This window comes from Ursus maritimus, unplaced genomic scaffold (assembly GCF_017311325.1).
Source record: "Ursus maritimus isolate PB19 unplaced genomic scaffold, ASM1731132v1 scaffold_3, whole genome shotgun sequence".
NCBI classification, from domain to species: Eukaryota; Metazoa; Chordata; class Mammalia; order Carnivora; family Ursidae; genus Ursus; species Ursus maritimus.
The window spans coordinates 50,792,585-50,817,463 of record NW_024425563.1 but is presented as its reverse complement, the minus strand read 5'-3'; the positions used below and the strand labels follow the sequence as shown (position 1 = coordinate 50,817,463).

At 37.4% G+C, this 24,879-nt stretch overlaps 1 protein-coding gene across 2 annotated transcripts; it reads right to left on the bottom strand.

Annotated features, from left to right (window-relative positions):
* Positions 1–1,018: 1,018 nt before the first annotated feature.
* Positions 1,019–22,763, bottom strand: TRA2A (transformer 2 alpha homolog). 2 transcript variants are annotated; one of them, XM_008686389.2, is made up of 8 exons: positions 22,539–22,752; positions 12,415–12,548; positions 9,154–9,319; positions 7,426–7,614; positions 3,790–3,905; positions 2,593–2,724; positions 2,220–2,287; positions 1,019–2,062 (listed from the first exon to the last, which is right to left on the bottom strand). In XM_008686389.2, the coding sequence occupies exons 1-8, from the start codon at positions 22,572–22,574 to the stop codon at positions 2,052–2,054; spliced, it is 852 nt and encodes a 283-aa protein (XP_008684611.1). In that variant the 5' UTR covers positions 22,575–22,752; the 3' UTR covers positions 1,019–2,051. The 2 variants fall into 2 exon arrangements, with proteins under 2 accessions (XP_008684611.1, XP_040500125.1); XM_040644191.1 differs by lacking the exon at positions 7,426–7,614 and having other exon boundaries at positions 22,539–22,763.
* Positions 22,764–24,879: the final 2,116 nt, after the last annotated feature.

Here is a 24,879-nt window from a genome sequence, read left to right as displayed (position 1 = left end):
TTATTATAATTTAATTCTATCCTCACTGTTTTGAGGAAGAAAAGAAAGGGGCTCATGCTCTTACACCTTTTTATAAAAGTCACCTGAAACATAATCTACCTCTTTACTAAAACACCCTCACCTTACATTACATTAGAGTTGTCTAAGTATGCTTCCTATTAGAGTACAGGCTTCTTTTTTTTTTTTTAAAGATTTATTTTTATTTATTCGACAGAGATAGAGACAGCCAGCGAGAGAGGGAACACAAGCAGGGGGAGTGGGAGAGGAAGAAGCAGGCTCATAGCAGAGGAGCCTGATGTGGGGCTCGATCCTATAACGCCGGGATCACGCCCTGAGCCAAAGGCAGACGCCTAACCGCTGTGTCACCCAGGCGCCCCGTAGAGTATAGGCTTCTTAAAGCCATAAACTGTATTATCTTTCCTTCCCCACGTGTTTGATGCTGAACATTCTCAATATCAACAACTAGGCTGATAGAAAAAGGGAGGAAAAGGGGCGCCTGGGTGGCTCAATCAGTTGAGCATCTGCCTTCAGCTCAGGTCATGATCTCATGGTCCTGGGATCTAGTCCCACATCGGGTTCCCTGCTCAGCTGGGAGCCTGCTTCTCCCTCTCCCTGCCATTACTCCCCCTGCTTGTGCTCTCTCTCAAATGAATAAATAAAATCTTTAAAAAAAAGGGGGGGGGGAGGGAAGAAAAACAAAGATTTTTATTTATTTTTTTAAAATAGATCTTACTTATTTGAGACAGAGAGTGTGGGCATGAGCAGGGGAGAGTGAAGACAACTCCCCATTGAGCAGGGAGCCCATGCGGTCGGGGCTCGATCCCAGCACCCTGAGATCAGGGCCCAAGCCAAAGGCAGATGCTTAACAGAAAAAGCCACCCAAACTAAGGATTTTTAAAGACCGAGGAAGAGAAAGAATTATACCATCGGGTATAAGCAAAATGTCAGGAAAAGGACTGGTTCCCAAATCTACGCAGTTATATTTTTTCCCCATTCTACCACAATAAAGAAACAGTCCCATTTTCAAAGAAATTTTTATTTGAAAGGAGACTACTTTTCCTCACACGTATCTTCTAAAGACTCTATACTATACAATAACAGCCTGCTTAACCATTGTCCCAATACCAAAATTTCTAACAACAAAGTATACAATTGCTCTAAGTAATAAATAATGAGTTGTCCTTCACTGATTAAGGGAATACTTAAATTTCAATAAATTCAACACAAAAATCACACTAAGATTTAACAGATGTATTTTAAATACAACATGTTTTGTAGGAGTCCACAAGCTTTTTCATCTCTAAAAAAAAAAAGACGTAATTTTTAGGGTTCAAAAATTTCGTTCTTCAAAAGAAATGACCAAGAGTTTTCTTCTATAGCTTCAAACTTTCTACACTCAACTATTTGACTGCTCCATGCCACCCCAGACAAACTTGACATGACTGAACTACTTTATGTGTTACTTACTACCTTCCCCAAAAGAAAGTTAAAAAAGGAGTTCGTTGTAAATGGAGGTCTCTAATACAACGTCTAACAATAACTAACACAAAAGAAGCTTTAAAAAGATCATTTCTTTCCTCATTTGATTAGCCAGGAGTTAATTTTCTGTGAAAGCAAAGTAAAAGAAAAAAAAAAGAAAAAAAGAAAAAAGAAAAAGAAAAAAGAAAGAAAAAGAAAAAAAAAGAAAAAATCATTTACAAAGTATAACACTGGGGGTTCCTTTTTTTACTTAAGATGTTTAACTGCTCAAAATGACAATTACATCTTTAAGAGTATACTAAAAGGGGTGGAAACAGCAATACAACCGACAAAGTGTAGATGGTGAATAAACCAAAGCTGTTGTTTTTTTTAAGGATTCTTTTTAAGAAGTAAGAAGGATTAGAAGCTTGGGGAAATCCAGAATTTAACAAAAACCAAAACCAAAACCCAAAACCAAAACAAACAAAAAACCCAAAACCAAATCAAACCCACCCACCCACACACACACACACACACACGAAAAAAAAAAAAGAAAAAGAAAAAGATGTCCTCATCTGCAACCATTCTGTTTATCAATAGCGTCCTGAAAGAGAGCAAAAAACAAAAGTCAAAATGACAGTTATAGTTTGACTTGCCTATTATTTGTCCATCTATCAACAATCTCCATATACCCTAATTTTCTAAAACAAACCATTAATTAGGAATGGTTCTTAATGCCACAAAAGTAAAAATATACGTACTTGGGCTGTAGGAACGAGATCTCGATCGTGATCTGTACCGACTATAGTAAGGAGAAGGTGATCTTCTTCTGTAGGAAATAAAAGATTACTTAGCATACCACATAATTACTCCATCGAGGCAAGTGAAAATAAAAATTCCCCATCATTCAAGTACTATTACAAATACGACAGGAGCAAGCATATGGTACAAGAAAATACTGGCAAATACAGATAATTAACCTATGTTCTCAATCTTGAGAAAATCCTCTCTACTTTCTCAAGAAACCAACATCTATTTTAAGTATTTTTATTAATGTGTATGAAACACAAATTAAAAGTGCCAAATAATACAACTATCATCTAATTTAGAACAGAAATTACAATAAAACATTACCTGTACCGGTAATCATAGTCTTCATATCTGTCATACCCACGATCATATCCTCTATCATAGTAAGAATCTCGACGCCTGCCACCTCCTCCACCTCCACCACCACCTCCACCACCGCCACCGCCACCGCCACTACTACAGAAAAATGTAAAGATTTTACATCAATGTGATTATTTTGCAGTATCATTTAATACCAACCGGTACTTAACTAAAATGGAGGGAGGCAGGAAGATTAAGAGAAAGAACAACCTTTTTTATGTCAGTGACCCCCATGTGTCTCACTTTGCTGACTTCCATGGTATTATTCTATTTGGATTCCTATTCACAACATAAATAACCAGGAATGATTTCACAAAACTCCCAAACTATAAACTGTTCTTTTATTAATGCACTATCCAAATCTGCAGGACCTTTTCAACAAGCTGCAATGAAGTACTGTGCTGGGAAACAGTACTAAAATGCGAAGATGTGAGTCCTTATGACTAATTAAAAAACAATTAATAAACATCAAGAATTTAAAAAGGTTAAACGAACCTGAATAGCAAAAAGAATTAACTACCCTACACTGAGGCCTGGCACTAAAACTATTTCAAGGTCTGGCTTTTAAATCTTTGGCAGCAAATTTAAACTCTAAGCACTTTCTCTTGTAGTTCTTCCCAACTTCTAATCACAGGGACACTATTTTCACTTCAGTTTTTGTAGGCTCTCCTTACCAAACCCTCCATTTTCCCCAGTAAGGATTCAAAGTAAATGAAAGCCTATATTCCTTCTTTCACTTTTAAGAAATATTCTCTTCAGTTGTTTAATATTAAAAAAACATTTATAAAAGCCTCTATTTTCTGCACGATGTGAAAACTGGCTTAAAAAAAAATACACACCACTATCAGTAAAAGTCTTCCCTATCCACAAGGCTTCCAAAGTCACATAAGAAGAGAAAGAGAATACTTAAAAGCATACACTATTTTTCTAGTTTTTAATAATTTTTCTATTTGTACAGCACCAAGGAAAGAGCCAGTAACAACTCTAATGGTTTTAATTTGTCCCTCTCCTCAAACAGATGTAAGAACATACACAAATTAAGTAACTTTCAATTCTAATTACAGTAAAAAAAAATCATTTTATCTTTTGATTAATCAAGTTTGCATACATTTCTGATGAATTTCTGCCTCTTAGTTTAGCTTAAAAAACTTGCAATCTTACTGAGTTGGTCTGCCCATGTAGATGCCAGGTGTAGGTGTGTGCGCTCTCTTCGTAATAGAATAATCCACTCGAATTCTTCTACCGTCCAGCTCCATTCCATTTGCCCTTTCCATAGCCTTTAAAGGAGAACAGGCACAGAAGTCATGCATAATTCACTAATGAGAAACTACTAAAACTACAACAAATTTAACATGTTTTCCATTTGAAATTTAAAAAATTAAAATTCTCTAAACTTTTCCCAAACAGGGGCCAGGATTTTACATACGAATCCTTGATATATGCATGTCAACAGCATTGAGTTTTCTTACGTACACACAGACACTTAAACAGGCCTCTGCTGAAAGACTGGGGGTAGCTACTGAGAAAGAACCATACAAGTTGGGCAACTCAAGTCTAGGCAACTCCAAGCAGAAACTGCAATTCAGCTGACAAGTCCAGGTTAGCCAAAAACCATTTCTTAGGTAACACACCGCCACCTAGTGAACTCCAAATATAAAAGAACTTCTAAGCCTGCCAACATGCTCCTGGTCTTTATATATGCACTCACATTCCCTATCACTCTGCCCTTCAGCACTAATACCAATAAATAGGATAGTAATTTCAACTACTTAACCAAATTTGCAAGTTCCTTGGAACTACAGTAAAGTTGCCATTTTCATTTTATTTTATAAAGAAATAAACCTGGCAGGGTGGTTATGGGAGGAATCAAGAGCTACAGCAAATTTCATATTTTAAAAAAATCTTAATTGTGGTATTATTTTATACTTCACAACTTTTACTTCAGGTCAGATACCTTAGGATTTTTTAAACTTATACTTTTATCTCTCTCTTTTTTTTTTTAAAGATTTTATTTATTTATTTGACAGAGATAGAGACAGCCAGCGAGAGAGGGAACACAAACAGGGGGAGTGGGAGAGGAAGAAGCAGGCTCATAGCGGAGGAGCCTGATGTGGGGCTCGATCCCATAACTCCAGGATCACACCCTGAGCCGAAGGCAGACGCTTAACCGCTGTGCCATCCAGGCACCCCTATACTTTTACCTCTTAATTGAGAAGAGAAATAAACAAATCACAAATATATAACCAAAAAAAGGTCATTATATTTGACAAATTAAAACATTAGAGGGGCGCCTGGGTGGCTCAGTGGGTTGCGTGTCCCAACTCTTGATTTCATGGAGCCTGCTTAAGATTTTCTCTCTCCCTCTGCCGGCCCCCAGCTCATGTGTGCACACGCTCGCTCTCAAATAAATAAATAAGAGAATGCTGATTAGAATGTCTACTACATAAATGACTTACAACCTGGTGTGTTATTTTGTTAGAATTATCTGGGGTGTTAAACCTCCACACTACTGGCATTTTTGGACTGCTTTTCTATATTGTGGGTGGCTGTCCTGTGCACTGTAAGAGGTCTGGCATCATTCCTGGCCTCCATCCACTAGATGCCACTAGCATCTACTATTTTTGAAAGACAGGCTTTTATTATTTATCTATTTATTTCTTCTTTCTTTTTTTTTTTTTTTTTAAGATTTTATTTGACAGAGAGAGTGAGCAAGAGAGATAGAGCACATGAGCAGGGGCAGAGGGAGAGGGAGAAGCAGATTCCCCTGCTGAGCAGGGAGCCCGACTTGGGGCTTGATCCCAGCACCCTGGGATCATGACCTGAGCCAAGGGTAGAAGCGTAACGATTGAGCCACCCAGGCACCCCAGATATGCTAATTTTTATTATGACTATTTATGTTGCAATCAAATGCTGTTGATGCATACAGCAGTGACCTATGTCCAATTACTATCACATGTAAAATGGTACATTTGACATTTATTTATTTATTTTTTAAAGTAAGCTCTATGCCCATGTGGGGCTCAAACTTATGACCCTGAAATCAAGAGTTGAATGCTCTACCAACTGAGCCAGCCAGGTACCCCGCCATTTATTAAGGTTTGATTATTATTTTATTTTTTTAAAGATAAGGAGTTTTTAAAAAAGATTTTATTCATTTATTTGTCAGAGAGCACAAGCAGGGGAAGCAGTATGCAGAGCAGGCAGAGGGAGAAGGAGGCTCCCCACTGAACAAGGCGCCTGATGTGGGACTCGATCCCAGGATCCTGGGATCATGACCTGAGCCGAAGGCAGATGCTTAACCAACTGAGCCACTCAGGAGTCCCTATTAAGGTTTGATCAAAACAACAACAACACTTACTTTTTTAAAGTAGTGGAGCCCAATATGGGGCTTGAATTCACAACCCTGAGATCAAGACCTGATATCAAGACTCGGATATTTAACCAACTCAACCACCCAGGTGCCCCAAAAAGGGTTTGATAAAACTTTAACAGTGGGCTTCAAATTCCTTAAAATGGTATTTTCTAACCGAATCACTATGAACTTTTAGTATAGAGAAAGCAAGCCTACTGCTCCCTTTATAATCCAATATCTAATACACTGGAGTAGCACAGCTTCAGGGGAGCTTGGGTGGCTCAGTCGGTTAAGTATCCAACTCCTGATTTTGGCTCAGGTCATGATCTCAGGGTCACGATATGGAGTCACACGTGGGGGTCAGCACAGAGTCTGCTTGAGATTCTCTTTCCTACTCCCTTTACTCCCCATGCTCTCTCTCAAATAAAATCTTAAAGAGAACCAATTCTTTCTATGTATATTTTAATTATACCACAGAATGACAGATGAATATGAAAACAGAAAAACAAAGCTCTTTATCTATACCTGGGGATCTAATTCTACATAAAATTAAACAGATTAAACAAGTAACATAATTTCTTTTTAATTTAAAAAAGATTTTAATTTTAAGTAATCTCTACAAGGGGCTTGAACTCATAACCCTGAGATCAAGAGTCACACACTCCACCAACTGAGCCATCCAGGCCTCCCAAAATATCATGTAATTTCTAAAAAGTTAGTTTAATCATCTGCTTGGAATATAAGATTTAGTCAAAAGAGAACATTTATATACTTTACTTTTTCATTAACTCAAACATATATACCCTACTTTACAAAGTCAGATTTCAATCAGGATATGCTTATACCAGAAAATATTAGCTGGGAAGTGAAACTGGCAATTTCCAATTGTAACAATGAAAAGAAGAGTTATTATTATTATTTTTAAAAGATTTTATTTAGGGGTGCCTGGGTGGCTCAGTCAGTTAAGTGTCTGCCTTTAGCTCAGATCATGATCTCAGGGTCCTGGAATCGAGCCCTGCGTCAGGGAGCCTGCTTCTCCCTCTCCTTCCTGCTCCTGGTTTCTCTTGTTCTCCTCCCCCCCTCACATAAATAAATAAATAAAATCTTTAAAAAAAAATTTTATTTAACAGAGAGACAGCGCGCGAGTGCGTGCACACACAAGCCAGGGGAATGACAGGGAGAGGGAGAAGCAGGTTCCCCACTGGGCAAGGAGCCTGATGTGGGGCTTAATCCCAGGACCCTGGGATCATGACCTGAGCCGAAGGCAGACACTTAGCCACTGAGCTGCCCAGATGTCCTGAAAGGAAGAGTTTGAAACAAACTCAGGTTAGGGAATGAAAGAAAACAAGTTATGGAACTGGGAGACCATTAGTCAACTTTTAACAATATAATTATGCACATCAGAAAAATTTCAAATTGAAAAGTAATTATAAAAACAAAATTACCTCCTTTGAGTCATCTATTCTTTCAAAATAAACAAAAGCAAATCCTCGTGATCGGCCAGTTCGCTGATCATAAACCACATTGACACCACTCAATGGTCCATATCGAGAAAATACTTCACGAAGATCTCTCTCTGTTGTGTATAAACTGAGGCCAAACACTCCAAGACAAGTGTTGGGATCTGGATTTGCCTGTTGAATAAAAATGTGATTTAATTTCAAGCTCCAAATGGAAATAAAAATTAACACGCACAGAAATACTTTGCTTTGGGGCGCCTGGGTGGCTCAATCAGTTGAGCATCTGCCTTTGGCTCAGGTCATGACCCCAGGGGCCTGGGATGGAGTCCTGAGTCGGGCTCCCTGCTCAGTGAGGAATTTCCTGCTTCTTCTCCCTGCACCCCGCTCCCGCTCTCTCTCTCTCGAATAAATAAAATCTTGAAAGAAAGAAAGAAAGAAAGAAAGAAAGAAAGAAAGGGAAAGAAAGAAAGAAAGACTTTGCTTAAAACACCTCACCTAATACATAAAGACTATACTGTTTCAAGTCACTTGGGAAAGAAGACTTTAAGAGGAAAAAAACCAGATGAACTGTATTTTACAGTTCACAGTACACTCAGACCTTCTTTGGAGTATACTTCCACTGTAGCCTGAATAAAAATATCCTTATTTTTCAGTCCAGCAATTTTCAGAATGTATCCTATGAATCCACCGTAGTTTAAAGCCATATTTGTGGTTTACTCAAATATTTTCTAGCTTACAGATTTGTACTTAATATGACTCTATTTGTAATTGCTGATTAGACTTTCCTCCATTTTCATTCTTACCAAGGGTATTCCTTCAAACTTCCCACTATCCAGATTTTGAAAAATCTATGTACAGATTTTAAAACATCATCACAGTTAAATAATTCAGTATCACATGGAGGAAAAGCACAGCACAGCAGTTAGGCATGGGAACTTTAAGAGTCAAGCAGACTGGCTGAAACCTGGGCTCTGCCAGTTAGCCAAAAACCAAACCTCAGTGTCACATATCCAAGACTCTTATCCATTAAATGTATTGAAAAACTGCACAGTGCTCAATGTTAAGTGTTATTATGACTACATGTATTTCTTTGCCAGCTCCCCCCAATCCCCACCAAACTTTTTCACCTCAATATTCTCAACTCATGTTTTTCATTTTAATTCTTAGAACATGTATTTTTTCCCCAAATTTCATCTTTTAACTACTCAAAGTCAAGAAAATATATTTAAATGTATATAAACAATATTCATACGCTTAAGGATGTTTCTGGAGTACCACTTTATTTATTCTTTATTTCCTAAGTAATCTCTACAACCAATGAAGGGCTCGAACACACAACCCTGAGATCAAGAGTCACATTTTCACTGACTGAACCAGCCAGGTGCCCTGGAGTACCACTTTAAAATAATGGTCTAAGGGGTGCCCTGGGTGCTCAGTCATTAAGCATCTGCCTTCAGCTCAGGTCATGATCCCAGGGTCCTGGGACTGAGCCCTGCATCAGGCTTCCTGCTCAGTGGGGAGCCTGCGTCTCCTTCTCCCACTCCCCCGCTTGTGTTCCCTTTCTCACTGTCTCTGTCAAATAAATAAATAAAATCTTTAAAAATAAATAAATAAAATAAAATAATGGTCGCATCTCATGAAAACAAGATATTATGCTATGACTAAACACATAAAGACAAAATAAATTTTCATTAATTTTTAAAAACCACATACCCTGCTGCCTGTATGTCTTCTCCGGTTAGACATTGGAGAATGACTTCGGCTTCTTCGACGCCGGTATTCTGGTGTATATGACCTACTTCGAGACCGTCTCCTATGAGAGTGAGAATGGGATCTGGATCGAGTGTAACGTCTATGAGAATGCCTCCTTGACCTCGACCTTTGAGAGAAATACATTTAGGTAAAAATACTGAAACAAGATGGCTAATGCCAAGGATCTCTACATGTATCCCAGTTCCCTTCTGAGGAAAGAATATTCTTCCTCTTGTTCTTTTTATCACTCAATCATGTTCTCAGTCTATCCCTTCTACACTCTTTTCACTTTACAATACAAGCATGTTACAACTCTACCTTCTTTAAAAAGAAAAAACAAACTAGCACTAAAGAAATCCTGCAATATCCTGCAACATGGATGAAACTTGAGGACATTATGTTAAGTGAAACAAGTCAGTCACCAAAAGACAAATACCATGATTACACTTATATAAGGTTCTTAAGGTAGTCAAAGTCATACAGACAGAAAGTAAAATGGTGGTTGCCAAGGGCTAGGAGGAGGGGAAAACAAGGAGCCCTTGTTTAATGGTTACAGAGTTTCAGTTTTACAAGATGAAAAGAGCTCTGGGGACAGATGGTAGTAATGGTTGCACAATGTGAATGTATTTACTACCACTGAACTATACACTTAAAAATGATTAAGACTGTAAATTTTGTTATGTGTATCTTACCACAACAAAGACAACACAAACCACCAAATATCATTACCACCACAGTAAAATCCTTTGATTCTTATCATCTTCTCAATATAGTTCTATATTCCCTTCACTGTTAAACACCATTTCCTTTCTTTCTTTAGCCCACTGCAATCTAGCATCTGCTAAATTAATTCAACAACCTAAATGCCCATGTAAGTCTTCATTTCTTCAAGCTTTCCACAGTACCTCACCCATCCTCCACTGCTGATTCCCTAGTTCATCTCCTATCTCTACTTCAGTCACTGACTCTTTTTGCTTCTTAATGCAATAATTTTTTTTTAAAGACTTTATTTGAGAGAGAGAAAGAACGCACAAGGTGGGGAGAGGTAGAAATCGGCTCTCTGAGCGGGGAGCCCGATGCGTGGCTTGATCCCAGGACCCTGAGACCAAGGCAAATGCAGTGGCAGACTGAGCCACCCAGGCACCCCTTAATGCAACAATTTATTTACTATTCATCTGACCCATCCTTAATAAACACCCAGACTAGAAGTCATCATAGCCCCCCCCCTTTTAACATGGGGCTTGAACTCACAACCCTGAGAGTAAGACCTGAACTGAGATCAAGAGTTGGATGCTTAACCAACCGAGCCACCCAGGCGCCTTACTAGTGATCACAGCCTTACAAAATAACTTGTTTAAGATGTTCAATAAATGTTATACATGCTAAGGGCCAGAAAGTTAAAAAAAGAAAGCACATGGGTGATGGGAATAAAACTAATGAGGAAAGATTATTCAAAACAAAGAAGGCTAATAATAAAGCTGGGAGACATAAATTTGACTAGGTAGACAGGCGAAAAGTGTTCTAGGAATAGCAAGAGTAATGGTTCCTTGGTAAGACATGGAGATGTGTTCCTAGCAGATTTAGGCTACTTTTAGATACCATCAATTTTCTTTAGCAGTAATTTATAGCCTCAATGTAAGATAAACATTAATAAGAATTATGTCTTTTAACATACCTATTTTTTTTTTTTAAAAAGATTTTATTTATTTATGAGAGAGAGAGAGCACACAAGCAAGGAGATGGGCAGAAGGAGAGGGAGATGCAGGCTCCCCGCTGAGCAGGGAGCATGACCCGGGGCTGGATTCCAAAACCATGAGATCATGACCTGAGCTGAAGGCAGACACTTAACTGTGCCACCCAGGCGCCCCATCAAGTTATTCTTAAATAGTAATGAAAAAAGGAGACATTAAAAACACTTCAGGAGTGCCTAACTTTCCTCTAAATCAGATATTGGTAAGTACTAAGAAAAAAACTAAGAGTAAGGGAATAAAGAGCATGCATGATCTTTAATGTTCTCAGTTAACGCTTGGGCAGAGAATAAATCAAATGGCTGAATACCTGAGGGAAGAGAATTCTAGGCTGAGAGCAGCAAATGCAAAGGTCCTAAAATGAAAATATGCTCATTTCTGTTTGCATACTCATGCACATGTAGATTTTGTTAGAGTGGCTAGTAAATCAAGTTGGATCCTGGATACGATAAAGACATAGCTGTGGACTCAAGAAAAGTCCAGCCCTTTAACCAATTCTTCTATCTCATGCTCCACTGGCAAGGAAACTCTATACAAAAGACAAATTATGTCTCTAATCAAGAAATTATGACTTATTAAATGAACTGTCCAGGTTGTTTTTAAACTTTCTTTCACCCACCTCTGTACACCTGGGACATCTGATACAGTGAACTTTGCAGTGGTTCACTACAGTTTTTGTTGTCAGTGGAGATGATAGTGGTAGGAGCTTCTGAATCACCCACCCAGAGACTCCCCCCACTCCCTGCCCCAACTGTATCTGGCTAGATTCTACCCTGGACCTATTAAGTCACAATCTTCAGGTAAAGGATGTAGCTGGAATGTGAATCTTGAAAAAGCTTCTCAAATCATTCCGGTAATTAGTACAACATAGCTACATCAACCTTCTCTGCACTAAATTACATGCCAAGTCTCCAACGGAGAAAATTACATTTTTGTTACACAAATACTGTTGAAATAAAACCAAACTCCAATTCTTATTGCCAAGTACATTTAAATCAAGCAACACATTTTATTTATATTAATAGCTAATATCTGATAGGTTAACTGGGCTAAGAGATGACTTGACTCTGCTTTATCTAAATCTTTATCTAGAGCATTAAAATTTTTTTTAAAGATTTATTTACTTGGCGGGGGGGGGGGGGGGGGAGTGTGTGCATGTGCATGAGAGCATAAGCGGAAGACGCAGAGGAAGAGAAGTGGACTCCCTGCTGTGGGCGGAGCCTGATGCAGGGCTCAATCTCAAGACTCTGAGATCATGACCTGAGCTGAAATCAGGAGTTGGATGCTTAACTGACTGAGCCACCCAGCTGCCCCCAGAACATTCATTTTTAAACCCCACAGTTTGAGAAAAACTACTTCATGATTTTGTGAAACTTCTACACAAAATGCAGGAAAAGTGAGGGACCTGCTAAAAATCAGCTTGCTCTGAAAAATCTAAGGAAAGCATCTTAAGTATTATTTTAAGCACACTTACCTGGATTTTGATCTTGATCGAGAATGAGATTCTGAATGTTTGGAAACCCTTGATGGACTACGAGATCCTGACCTGCTCTCCGATTTTACACGAGCAGGAGTTCCCGTTGGAGATTTTGACTGAGAGCGAGACTCCTAACAAAGAAGACAGTATTACAAATGGCACTGGTCACGTAGATGCCTAACACCTAACATTTAAAGTACCGTAATTATTTATATTGATTGCTCCTGAAAAACAAATGGTTAGGCAACACCCTCCAGAAAAAATTTCAGCTCATTAACAACCCATTGTTAATACTGCTAACTGTCCTCAATAATTCCCTACTTGAACCAGATCACCAATTCTCTATTAACTAAGAAATCATGCAAATTCATCTACAACTTGATCATACAGACACTGGAACATAAACCATACATTTACTTAACCTAGGACCCATTCATTCTTCCAGATTCTTTTAATTCTACTTCACTCTTGCTTTCTACTTCTCTTCATTCTTCATTGAGTTTTTCATTTTTCATACTTCGTGTATTCTTCCCCAATTCAAACAATTCAAAATAGCCTTAAAAAAATATTCAAGCGCTTCTATCTGACCAATCTTCTGTTCAATTTTTTCCCCCATTCAATTTTAATTTTCTGATCTTTAATACTTTTCATTAGCCTTCTTTTATCTTGATTTATCTTCCACATTCTTGGAAAAAACTCTTCAATTTCTTCACGAACATTAACCTTAATGGAAAAAGAACATTTAGTATATTTAAGCACGTGGGGATTATAAAACTCTGCTGGAGTTCAGAATGTTATCTACCAAATGGAAAAGCCAGCAGGTAAAGTGCAAACAACTAGTTTATTAAAAAACAATTTTATAATCTTTAAAATTGTCCAAAGTCTAGTTTCTAACAATTAAAGAGAATTTACTGAATTTCTCTAAATGTTTTTACCATATTCTTCACCCTCCTCCCCTTTCATGTTTCATCTTAGTTCCTAAAAATGTGAACAATTTTAATATAAACACTTAACCCAAGCATAAATCTAACATTAACTGTAATCCCCCCACCTATGTCTTAAGTTTTTACTAGCTTACAACTTAAAGATTCTTAGTCATCTTAAAATAAGCTTTCACTAAGCCATACTAAGATACCAAGGTACAGTTAAAAGCAAAGCATTCTAGGCTGAAAATTGTGTACACCTACCTAAACTCACATATTACAGGACACATGCTGAGGTTCAAAGAAATAAAAAATTTAAATTAATGAAATTACTAACATCTTCTTCCAAGTATGTTTGACCACTAACTCCAACTTAATCAGAAACATATGTTCTAATGTAAAAGCAGCATAAAGAAAAAACTAAGGGGAAAAGAAGGTACGAAATTCTTAAAATTTCCCCCTTTGGCTTGTAAATTTCTAAGTACATGTAATTTTGCAACTGTGCCATTTTAATATTCTATATTATCCATGAAATATTGTAATGTACAAAAAGTTACAAAATTAGTATCATGGTCTTTACTTTTTGATCCCACCAATTTTATTCATAGTTTTGCATATTTTATGCAGTTATGCATACATCCACTCCCTTCAATGACTGTATCTTATATCAGAAAACTGATGGGCTTCTGAAAAAGTTGGATATAAATGATTTAAAACTGATTAAGAGACTTTTAAAATTTGACAGATATATGAGGCACTTATGACCAAAGTAGGACAGACAATTCTGTTTCTGTCCATTTGAGCCTTGATTATTAGTGTGAATAATCACCCCAACCTCACACCAATTTTCATTTATGCCACAAGACTACCTACCACACAGCTTCCTTAAGATTTTCCCTTTACTTTGAGTTTAATGTCAAAAGACTTATTTATCAAGAACTGTACTAATGCTGCTAGGTCTATTTTTCAGATGCAAACAAAACTGAAAAATATAGCTAGCTACCTTTCAGTTAAATATCAACCTTTTCCATTTAGCTACCTACAATAAGTCTTTCACCACATCTCTGATACTCTAAATTTCTGGACAAATGCCTGGAGCAGGCACGGCAATTTAGGCTTTTTCATTCACCGAAACTATAAAAGCAGCATATTCAGTACTTAAAAAAAAAAAAAAAAAAAAAAAAAGGAATAGTTAATTTGCTTGTAATTGAAGAATCATACAGGCTGGTTCATTAAGCTGGAAAGAATATCTTCCCCTCTCTCTCAGCTTTTCCTTCTATAAAACTGATCCTGTGGTTTAACATTTATGCTACTGTTGAACAGCAGCTGATGGAATAGTATCTATGAACACTACCACAGCTCACATTATACATACATTTCAGAATGTTCTGCGTTCTGTAACTATAAAACCTTTAATTTTACAAGTAGAGAAATAAAAGTCTTATATTAAAACCCAAGATTTATTCTTAAATGCTTATGTGAAGCTTTCTAGTACATGATAAAAATATTACGGTTCAAATATGTGTACATTCGATGTCCAAGTCTTTCCTCATAAACAGTTGAAAATTATTCACCAGTGCTGAAAATTGCCACTTCTTAGGAATTACAATAAACAAGGCAACTTAGTAATATCTTAAATTTTAAAGTTTAAATTTCAGCTCTGGCATAGCAACTCATTGGAAAAAACGAAAATTTCCTTTTGGTTTGGTAACAAAACATTAAGATACAACAGAGTATCTTTTCAAAAGACATTAGAATACTTTTTTTAAAAAGTCTTGCTTTTTAATTATCTAAGCTGTCACACCTTTGTTGCCATCCTTCAGTTTTTGTTTTGTTTTGTTTTTACCAGAGAAACCTGAATATGCATAAATTTCTTCATGGAATCATTCAAGGTTAAGAAACAGTCCTCTCAACTCCCTTGTAACACCTATTTATAAAGTTACTACCATTTTAACCTCCAAAAACAATTTACAGACTTATCTAAAAAAGTAAATCAATAACTGTCAGTAAACTTAACCTGAAGAATTAACTACAAAGCATAAAATAAACTTTTAATTCTTCAGAATTATTTTTACTGTAATACCAAAAAAAAAAAAAAAGGCTCATCATTCTAAGAACTGGTAGTTAAGTCTTCATGCACACAAAAATGGTCATATGAATATTTGCCATTTTTAAGTAACTTTATTTTTCAAAACCTAGTACCAAGTAAGTACCATTTTCACTACACTATGCATTAGAAACCAAGGTACAATAAGCCCTTTATGGACAAATGCTAGATTATCCTTTTCTACCTTTGACTTGTCCTCATTACGAAATAATTTCAACTTTTCTTCAAAGAAATACATAAAACTATTCAGAATTTGGAAACTGAATTGAAATTGCAAACAGAAAAAACAAAATACTGAGAAGTTATCTGTCCTGTTTCACTACCTTATACTTAACCTACTCTTAAAGCTGTCCTGTCAAGAAATTCTGCAGATTCCTCAAGTAACCTGCGTGTGGATCCAACAACGACTTAAAAAAATATGCTGTCTAGTTGAAATGGGCAGACTGACTCAACCAAATCATATCCACATTTTAAATAGCAATCAAAGAGGCTTCCAGCCTACCTTACCTATTATAAACCAGAAGCCAGGCAGAAAGTTCTCACAGTGCAACCTGCTTAAACGGTGTGTGTTTGTTCTTTTAACTATTCTTTATTATCAAGGTACCTTGGGTGGAAGCTGAAGGACATAGCCAAAAATAAAAAAGAGAGACCTAACCATGAATACTAAGAAAGTACCACAGTATATCCAATTTAAGCAATCTGTGTTAAAATACAGCTGCATTTTACATACTGTAAATAACCACAACAACCATGTACCACTCCTTCAATCAAGGAGAAGGGTTATTAAATATAAGTACACATTGTTGCAGAACATGAACAATTCCTACAGTAAGCAATAATTGCAGTCTTTTATCTTTTAATTCAGCTAGTATCATATGATAGGTGGAACAAAAAAATTCCAACAACATATATGTTTAGTACTGAAAGCCCATTAAAACACATAACATATAAATGCTAAACTATAACCCATTCTATTATGGCAATGCAAATTCTATGCCAAGTCATAGTGCCAAGTTTATACAAAATCAAGTCTATAATAGCATAAACTTTTAAAACAAACATTCTCAAAATGTATATTCCCACTACTTTATGAAACTGGAGGTCTATTTCCATAAAAATACATTAGTGCATTTAGGTAAATTTTATGTCCCAAGGGGGAAGGGGTACTTAAATCACTCCAATAGCCTGTAATATTTATTGTACGAAGAACTTCATTCTTTGGGGCTTAAGGGAAACTCTTGTTTATCCAATTCTTTAATTTCAGTCTACATAAATATCAGTTCTTATGATAGGCTGCTTCTCTTGGACTCTTAAGCTTATAAAAGAAATAGTCCACTCTCTTCTTAACCCATAACTGCTATTAAAGCAATTCCTTAAAAAGAAAATACCTATATGCTGCATTCTAAGTGAGGTTAAAACAGTCTTTCCATCTGCAAAGGCTCACAGATACTCTTAACATTGTGTCTTTACATTCTCTAAAGTTTGGAATAATTTTGGAAATGCTTAAAGAAACTATGTAGGAATTGGCACTTAAGCATAATTATCAAATTTAAACTATTCATAACTGTGAAATTACCTGTAAAATTTATATAATCTTTTTTACAAGTTTTAAATATGGTTCATAAACCAGCCAGCTTGTAAGTCATGATCAACTGTAATGTCCCAAAAATTTAGCTATATTAAAAGCCAATAAATAACAAGTAAAAGCAAATTGTTTACTAAGAACCTGTTACAGAACTTTCTACTTAGGTCCTCATCTTCTAGTATCATGGGACGATTTATGAATCTTGAGTAAGAAAGACTAAAAGGGCCTTAGTTAAAAACAAACAACTTCTACCTCAGATTGGTCAGGCAGCCCTGGTCACACTTTTGGTGAAAATCATGAGACGATATTGATTATTCACAACTACATATTGACAGTAACCTAAAGGAGGGAGGGGAAACCACATTTCTTTTCATTATTGCCCTCTCAACTTTTTTTTTAAACAGTGTTTACTGATTCTTTTCCCCATCTGATCATTATCACTTTCTCACCTGCACTTCAGTCCTCCTAAATCTTACACAGGTGAGTAACAATTGGTATTAACTCATTTAGCATGCAAATATATACCTTTTACAAAGGTCCCAGGGTTAGTTATTTGATGCCTGAGTACCCACTGATAGTACCAAAGAAAAGGTTTCCACGCTGTCGGGAAGATTCTAGGACATTATTATGTTGATTATCCATGGCCATTTCATGCTTGTTACACTACACAAAACCACAGGTTAATAACTTCAGTTCATTCACAAAAATCAATCCATAAACAAAGCTCATCTGTATTTTTTTTTATGACTCTCATTCCTAAATTTTTAATTCCTTCGAATTCTTTCAGGTATCAGAACTTTTTATTCTCATTTTAGGAATGGCACAAACCATTAAGCATCTATGACAAATCTGTGCACTGTGGGTACAATTAGTTACACCGCTCCTTCTAAAAATCCCACCTCCTACTTAATTTGAGCAATACAATGTTTGCTTAAGTTTACAAATTCTTTGCTTAAAAAAATTACGGGAGGAATAAAAAAGCATTAAAATTGGATAAATGACAGCACTTAACTTTAATAAATTAAACCCAAGGCAGGTTTGTCTTGGGTTTAATACTGTCAGTATCATGAGAAAGGAAGTCTTACCCTTTTGTAATAGGTTGATGAGATATATGAAATTAAACTGTGAAGAAACTAAGTATTTTTAAAAGCTAAATTGCTGACCTGACATTCTTATCTGTAAGAGATTCTATTTTTTTTTTTTTTTTTTTTTTAAGGAAGGGAGAGGGTAAACCTCACTTGTACTCTTACATCTATTAAAGCCTAGCTTAAGGTTCTTCTTCTTTTTTTTTTAAAGCCAGTCACCAAGATGGGTTTTGAATGGCACCATCATTACCCCAATCATTACAAATCAGGCTACAGGGAAGAAAAAGTTTCCCATATTTCTGCTATTCTTTAACAAAATATCTTAGCACACATTTTAATTCCAGACAGGTACAGAGGAATTTGTATTTTGCTATTCACTTCTGTCATCCAGTCAAACCATCTATTAAGAAGGGGAACACTAGGAATCACTTAAAATATTCTAGCTACTCAAGATTCTAGCTAACTCTAAAAAGGAGGAGACAAGTATTCTCCTTCCTCTTCAACTGTACTACAAAGCATAGACAATTATGGAATTATAAGATGGACCCCTACATGAGAATCAATGACCTCTATTAAAAACAATGGGCCACTGTATGAGGAAAAAAAAATTGGGCTTAACATTTTTCTAAAGTTGGTTAAAAAAACAAATTAGGGGTAAAGGGTGAATAAAATGAGTAAAATAAGAAAAGCTTAATTTCCATTTCCCTTAATTTCTATGAAGGAGACTACAATTTTTTTTGAGGCCTAAATCCTAATTTTAGTTGAAGCTGTGTGAAGCAAACAACTCTTTTTATGAAGATAACAAACAAATTCATAGCTCAAGTGGCAGCCTCACTCAGCTCCAAAAGACATTTCCACTTAAAATATTTGTTAAGTTGATATACATGTCCTCCACAAACTGCTTTAATGAAACTATTTATTTTAAAGGCACTCCTTTCCTCCTGGATCCCTTGAAAATGTCTCACTCATTCTTCACATCCCACTGCTGTCCCATTTAGAATAGAGTTTTCATAATTTCCTCCCTTAAATAGTTCAAGTGTCCCTTGCTGCTCTTCTGTTCTTTGCTAAAATTCCTTTCATTATGCCACTCTCAGAATTAAGAATCCATACATGCCTTCTTACTGCATATCGGATTAAGTCCAAATCCCTGTATCTAGAATTAAAAACCTCCACTATCTGACTGCCTATCTAGCCAAATCTATTCTCTCGCTACCCCCAGCAACCTCCTCATTGTCATATCCATACAATCAATCTATTCCCTAACTATAAAACCCAAGGTGAGTTTTACACATTAGGTAAAGCTTCCCCTTTCCCCTAGCTCACAAAACTACTCAGCTCCATTTTCTGAATTCCTTATTAATTCTATCACAGGACACTTGATTATATACTTACTTTTACCAAGATTTGAGCTGTCAGTCATCTCAAATTAGACTCCGAGTTCTTTTTCCCTCAAGAACACCTGACCTTTACTAAAAAGGCGGCAGATGCTTAACAGTTTTACCTCAGGCAGAGGGAATTTTGGTTGGGTTAACTATTAGGGTTACTTATAACAAAATTCAGCCAATTATTTTTTCTTTCCTAAAGTTCTTTTACTCCAGTCCTCTACAATGGAAGAGATAATCTATAGTGGAAAATTAAGCTGCTATAAACTGTTTTTAGCAAACACTATTAACACTGAAGTACAGTGTGCTTCTTTTTAAAAAGTAAATCAAAATGTATAAAGCATAGTATATGTATGCAATGAGTAATGGACCGGGACCTGTAAATCTGATTCCTGGCTACATGATCTTCTAGGCCTTGGATTTTAATTTCTAAAAAGGTATGAGTACACCAATCCTTGCAAAATGATTTTAAGTAATACATTTGAAAATATGTCAAAGATCTGGTAGTGGGGTGATAAGATTCTAAAATGCTACAAATATAAGAACTATTAGTAGTAGTCCTGTTTCTTTAATGTGTTCTGCAGTCTTTAGAAAATTACCCTCTAATTCTAGGTATCTCTTCAGTAAGATGGGGTTAATATGTACTATTTATTCCATACATAAAGCAAATGAAATCTGACCTGTCACTGTTTCCTCTACTTTTAGTTATAAAATTTGAAGTGTAACTACTTGAAAAAACTTTCAAAAACATCATTTGAAAATCCTGTTTTGAGGCTCTCTAAATGGTCATTACATTTAGATACAGAGATAACACAACTGTATTCTATAAAATTTTTTAAAAGCTGCTGGTTTAAAAGCTAGCAGATAAGAAATCACAGTTTAAAAACCAAAAGCACTACTGAATATTGTTGTTAAGAAACAATTCAAAAAAAGAAAAAGTATACACCCTCAGAAAAGCTTCTGGCATTCTTCTAATTCTTTAACCAGTTACAAATACAGACAATTACCTCAACCTACAAAAGAAAAAAAAAAAAGATGTAACAGGTAAGGGTAGGCATATTCATTATTCAATCTGCTGAGTTTATTTACACTAAAATACACTTAGGTATCACGTGTCAAAAAATATTGTCATGACCGTAAACATTGTGGGGGGGATGGAGAACACATTAACATAGAATGTTAATGTCTAAATAAATTTTAGCATAAAACTGGGTAGGAATCTTACATACATTGCTTTCTTAGGTGGGTAAGGTGACAGTTATCTAGAACTTGTTCCATTCCTCCACTTGATGACTAAGAGGTAAAAACTTAAAAAGGAAAATGTCCCCAATAGTAGTCCTCTTCACTTTCCCACAAACCAAATCAAAACAAACATCAGCAAAATAATAAATTTCTGTACTGCAGTTTATGGAAGGAAAGATTAATGGATAGCAAAATTTCTTCCCATAACTACCTAACATGATCAAAACAAGCAGCTTACAATTATCACCAAATATTTTTATTGCAAGATTTTGAAAAAGTTTTGTTGGGACAATATCTCATCCTAAGAAAAAATCAGTTTCAACTACTCACTTGTATCTGCGATTGAGATTTTATTTTAAAAATCCCATCTTAAAGGCATTAATAAAAAGTTTTGTTTCTGACCTATTTAAATCTTTTTCCTCACGAAGAACAAAAGCCTAAACCGACCTTCTGATTTAACTGTCTGGTTCCAAGTACTTATATTATGAACTTCTAAAAAAGACAAAATTCATTCCATCCAGCACACACCTTAATTGTTTTATTTATGTGTTCTCCCTAGTGACCAGAATACCAACACAACAGCAAGAACATGCTGCCTGGTGATTTTCTTCTCAGGGTTTTCACACTAACCCACTTCCACCAATTACCACTACGAGGGTAACTTCGGAAGTAGAACTCAAACTATAAATGTTCTACTACATGTAGGCTGAGGATAACGTATCTTTGTGATCTTTCTATTCACTGACCCCAAATAATGGAAATCCTTGAGCCCTCTTTGTAGGGGGATGGGGAGAGAAGAGAAATGGGAGGGGGGTCTGTAATTTCCAGGTAGCGTTTTGCGTTACAGAATAGTGAAAAACTGACTAGCTATTTTTAAAATACTGAGCCACCAAATTTGTTCAGTTATGTAAGATTTTTTTCGTTTACCGTAAAAACCTGTAAAGAAGTGGTTTTTAGATGAAAGATCATAGGAAGGAAAAGCATTAGAAGTTGAGATATGAAGAAGAGAGAAAAAAAACCCAACATCAAGGAATTAGAAAAATCAGGCGTTATAGCATTTCCACATTCATTTTGAAGTGAAAACAAAGTAAAAGGGACATTAAGGGAAAAGGGCTCCTTGCGTAGTTTTCCCCTCACAGCTCTCGTCTTAAGAACGCTTAAGGGTCGGTGCGGTCGTTGACTAACCACTTCATTAGGCTCGTCCCACCTTCAACCTCAAGGCTTTCGCCTTTATAGACGCAACGCCGCCGGTTCCAACAGAGACGCGGCCGCTCACTGCAATAGAGAGCCAAGGAGACACAGGCCCCAGCTAGTCCCACGCCAGCTTCTCCCCGCCCGGACAACAGCCCCGCGCAGTTTCGACCCCGAGACCCTCTACGATGCTCGGGGTCGCCAGAAATGCCACCGCAGGAAGCACCTACCACTATCCGGCCGGAGGGGAACTCCCTGCCGTCTCCTCCCGCCCCACCGCGACGGGGACCCACTCCTCGGAACACAGATAAGGAAGCCTCAGGGGTGGGGAGAAGGGAGGGCGCACTGCGGGGGGAAAATCGGACCCAGGAGTCCAGGTATCAGTCAGTCTCCAAAAACGGGGGAGAGGGGTTATCCGTGGTGTTTGGGGAAAGAGTGGAACCCAGAAGCCATCTTGGTATGTGAGGAAACAACCGCGATGGCTCCAGAGGCTGCTCCCCGCGGGACCCGCAGGACTCCCCGCAACCCCGCCCGACCGCGCTCGTTCCCGTGAAACCCCGAGCATCGGGCCGCCGCCGAAGACGGCTCCCGCGGCTTTGTACTCACTCTGCCCTCGAAGTTGTTCTCCTCTACATCACTCATGTCGGCCAGGCGCTCCCCAGAACTAAATAAGAGACAAGTCTCGGCTTGAGGGCCGATGGCCTAATCAACCGCTGACCGGACCGTGGGGAGGAGGAAAGAGTCGGCAACAACGGCCGCTCCACTCCACTCCCACTCGGTCGCAGGCTCCGGCAAAATGGCGCCAGCCCCGCCAGAAACCTTCTGGCCTCCTAGTGCGCGACGTAAGGGGGCGGGTCGTCTCTGCGACGTCACTAGCCCCGCCTCCCGCGAGGCTTTGTGGCAGTCCCGACCTGGGGCGGGGGTGCGCGGAGGAGGGGGTGAATGCCCTGTGTTGGGAGTCTCCTGGCGTTGGAACAGAATCAGTGACCTCCAAACTTAGGACCCCTTTCTAACACGTCAGTTCTTTGAAGATCTTCAATAACCAGATGTGCTTTTATTGACCTTGGCTCCTTTAAATATTTCCAAATTAATTTTGATGGAACAGAAAAAACTGGAAGCAAATACAGTATAAAATTAATATGTTCTTATTTTTGGGTATTTTCAGCACTCTATTACTTTTCTTCAACCTTTGCCCTTTGTAATACTATCAACATAATACATGCACAGGTGGGTTTATAATGAAAAGTCACAGTTCCTTGCCTCACTCCTGTCTCCTGTCCCTCCACCCAGAATCAACTGTATCAATTTCATTTTTAAAAAAATGCTTAGCTCCCTAGTACTCTTTGAGACATTTCTTTACAGCGTTTTAGCCAAGACCTCCCAAATCTATCCATTTTGTTCTCAGTCCTGGTAATAATATGTGAGGTGATTTTGAACTTTATCTGTTTTCACAATTTTAAGAATTAGTTTCCTCATAAAAAATTTCCCCCCGTAATACTTTGTGATAAAAGAGTTGACATGGACCTTCAACCACAGTTCTGTTAGGAAAGTTAACTGAACATATGGAGATTGCTATTCCTGAGCAAGATTTCAGGATGTGATTCTGTTATTGATAAAGCTAAACATATATAACACCTACCTTTAAAAAAGGTGTTGATGGGACGCCTGGGTAGCTCAATAGGTTAAATGTCTGCCTTGGCTCAGGTGATGATCCCAGTCCTGGAATCCAGCCCGCATCGGGCTCCCTGCTCAGTGGGGAGCCTACTTCTCCCTCCGCCTGCCGCTCCTCCTGCTTCTGCTCTCTCTGACAAACAAATAAAATCTTTAAAAATTTTTTTTAAATTAAAAAGATGTTGAACTTTATAATGAGGAATCAGACAGATACTATTTGAACCTCCCAATCCATCTTAGCAGCATTAATAAAGAGACAACCAACACTGATGTACCTCTTGATGTGAGGCAATAGTGAGTACACAGTGCTTTCTATAAAGTATCTGTGATTCCTCCAAATTGAACTCAAATCTAATTAAACCTTACCTTAGTTCTAACCAACAATTTACAGGAAATACAAGGAATAGAAACATAAGTTTTAAAAAAATCAGTAGGAAGGAAGTAGTCTGTTTCCACAGAGCAAATAACCTAATTTCCCCAACAGAGTAAATAAAATTAGAAACATGGCTGTGGGGGGAGGAAGGTGGACTATTAAAGACTAAAAGATTTTTAAGAGACATAAATAAGTACCTCATAATTTTGATTTAAAAAAAAAACAAACCTGTTTTGAGACAGCAAGATTTGAATAAGGACTAGAAATTTGATGATACTGAGAAATTAATTTTATCAGGTGTGATAACGGTATAGTCAATATATTTAAAGAAAAAAAGTTTTTACCGTGAAATGACATATCTGGGATTTGCTTTATTTTTGGTTATTTTTATTTTCTTAAAGATTTATTTGGGAGCGAGAAAGTGTGTCTGTGCACCTGTATGTGCCCTCGAAGGGGGAGTAGGGGTGGGCAGAGGGAGAGGGAGAGAGAAACCCAAGCAGACCCCATGCTGTGCCTGCAGCCAACGTGGGGCTGGATCCCATGACCCCAAGATCAGGACCTGAGCCAAAACCAACGGTCGGTTTGACTTTACTACCCAGGTGCCCCTATTTTTATTTTTTTATTTTTAAAGATTTTATTTATTTATTTATTTATTTTTTAAAGATTTTATTTATTTATTCGACAGAGATAGAGACAGCCAGCGAGAGAGGGAACACGAGCAGGGGGAGTGGGAGAGGAAGAAGCAGGCTCATAGTGGAGGAGCCTGATGTGGGGCTCGATCCCATAACGCCGGGATCACGCCCTGAGCCGAAGGCAGACGCTTAACTGCTGTGCCACCCAGGCGCCCCTAAAGATTTTTTTTCTAAATAATTGCTACACCCAATGTGGGGCTCAAATTCACAG

Excerpts from the sequence above, each read along its gene's own strand:
- TRA2A (XM_008686389.2), bottom strand. The coding sequence starts at position 22,574 with ATGAGTGATGTAGAGGAGAACAACTTCGAGGGCAGA. Across the intron at positions 12,549-22,538 it reads AGAACAACTTCGAGGGCAGA|GAGTCTCGCTCTCAGTCAAA; the intron begins GTGAGTACAAAG and ends CTTCTTTGTTAG. Across the intron at positions 9,320-12,414 it reads CGATCAAGATCAAAATCCAG|GTCGAGGTCAAGGAGGCATT; the intron begins GTAAGTGTGCTT and ends TTTCTCTCAAAG.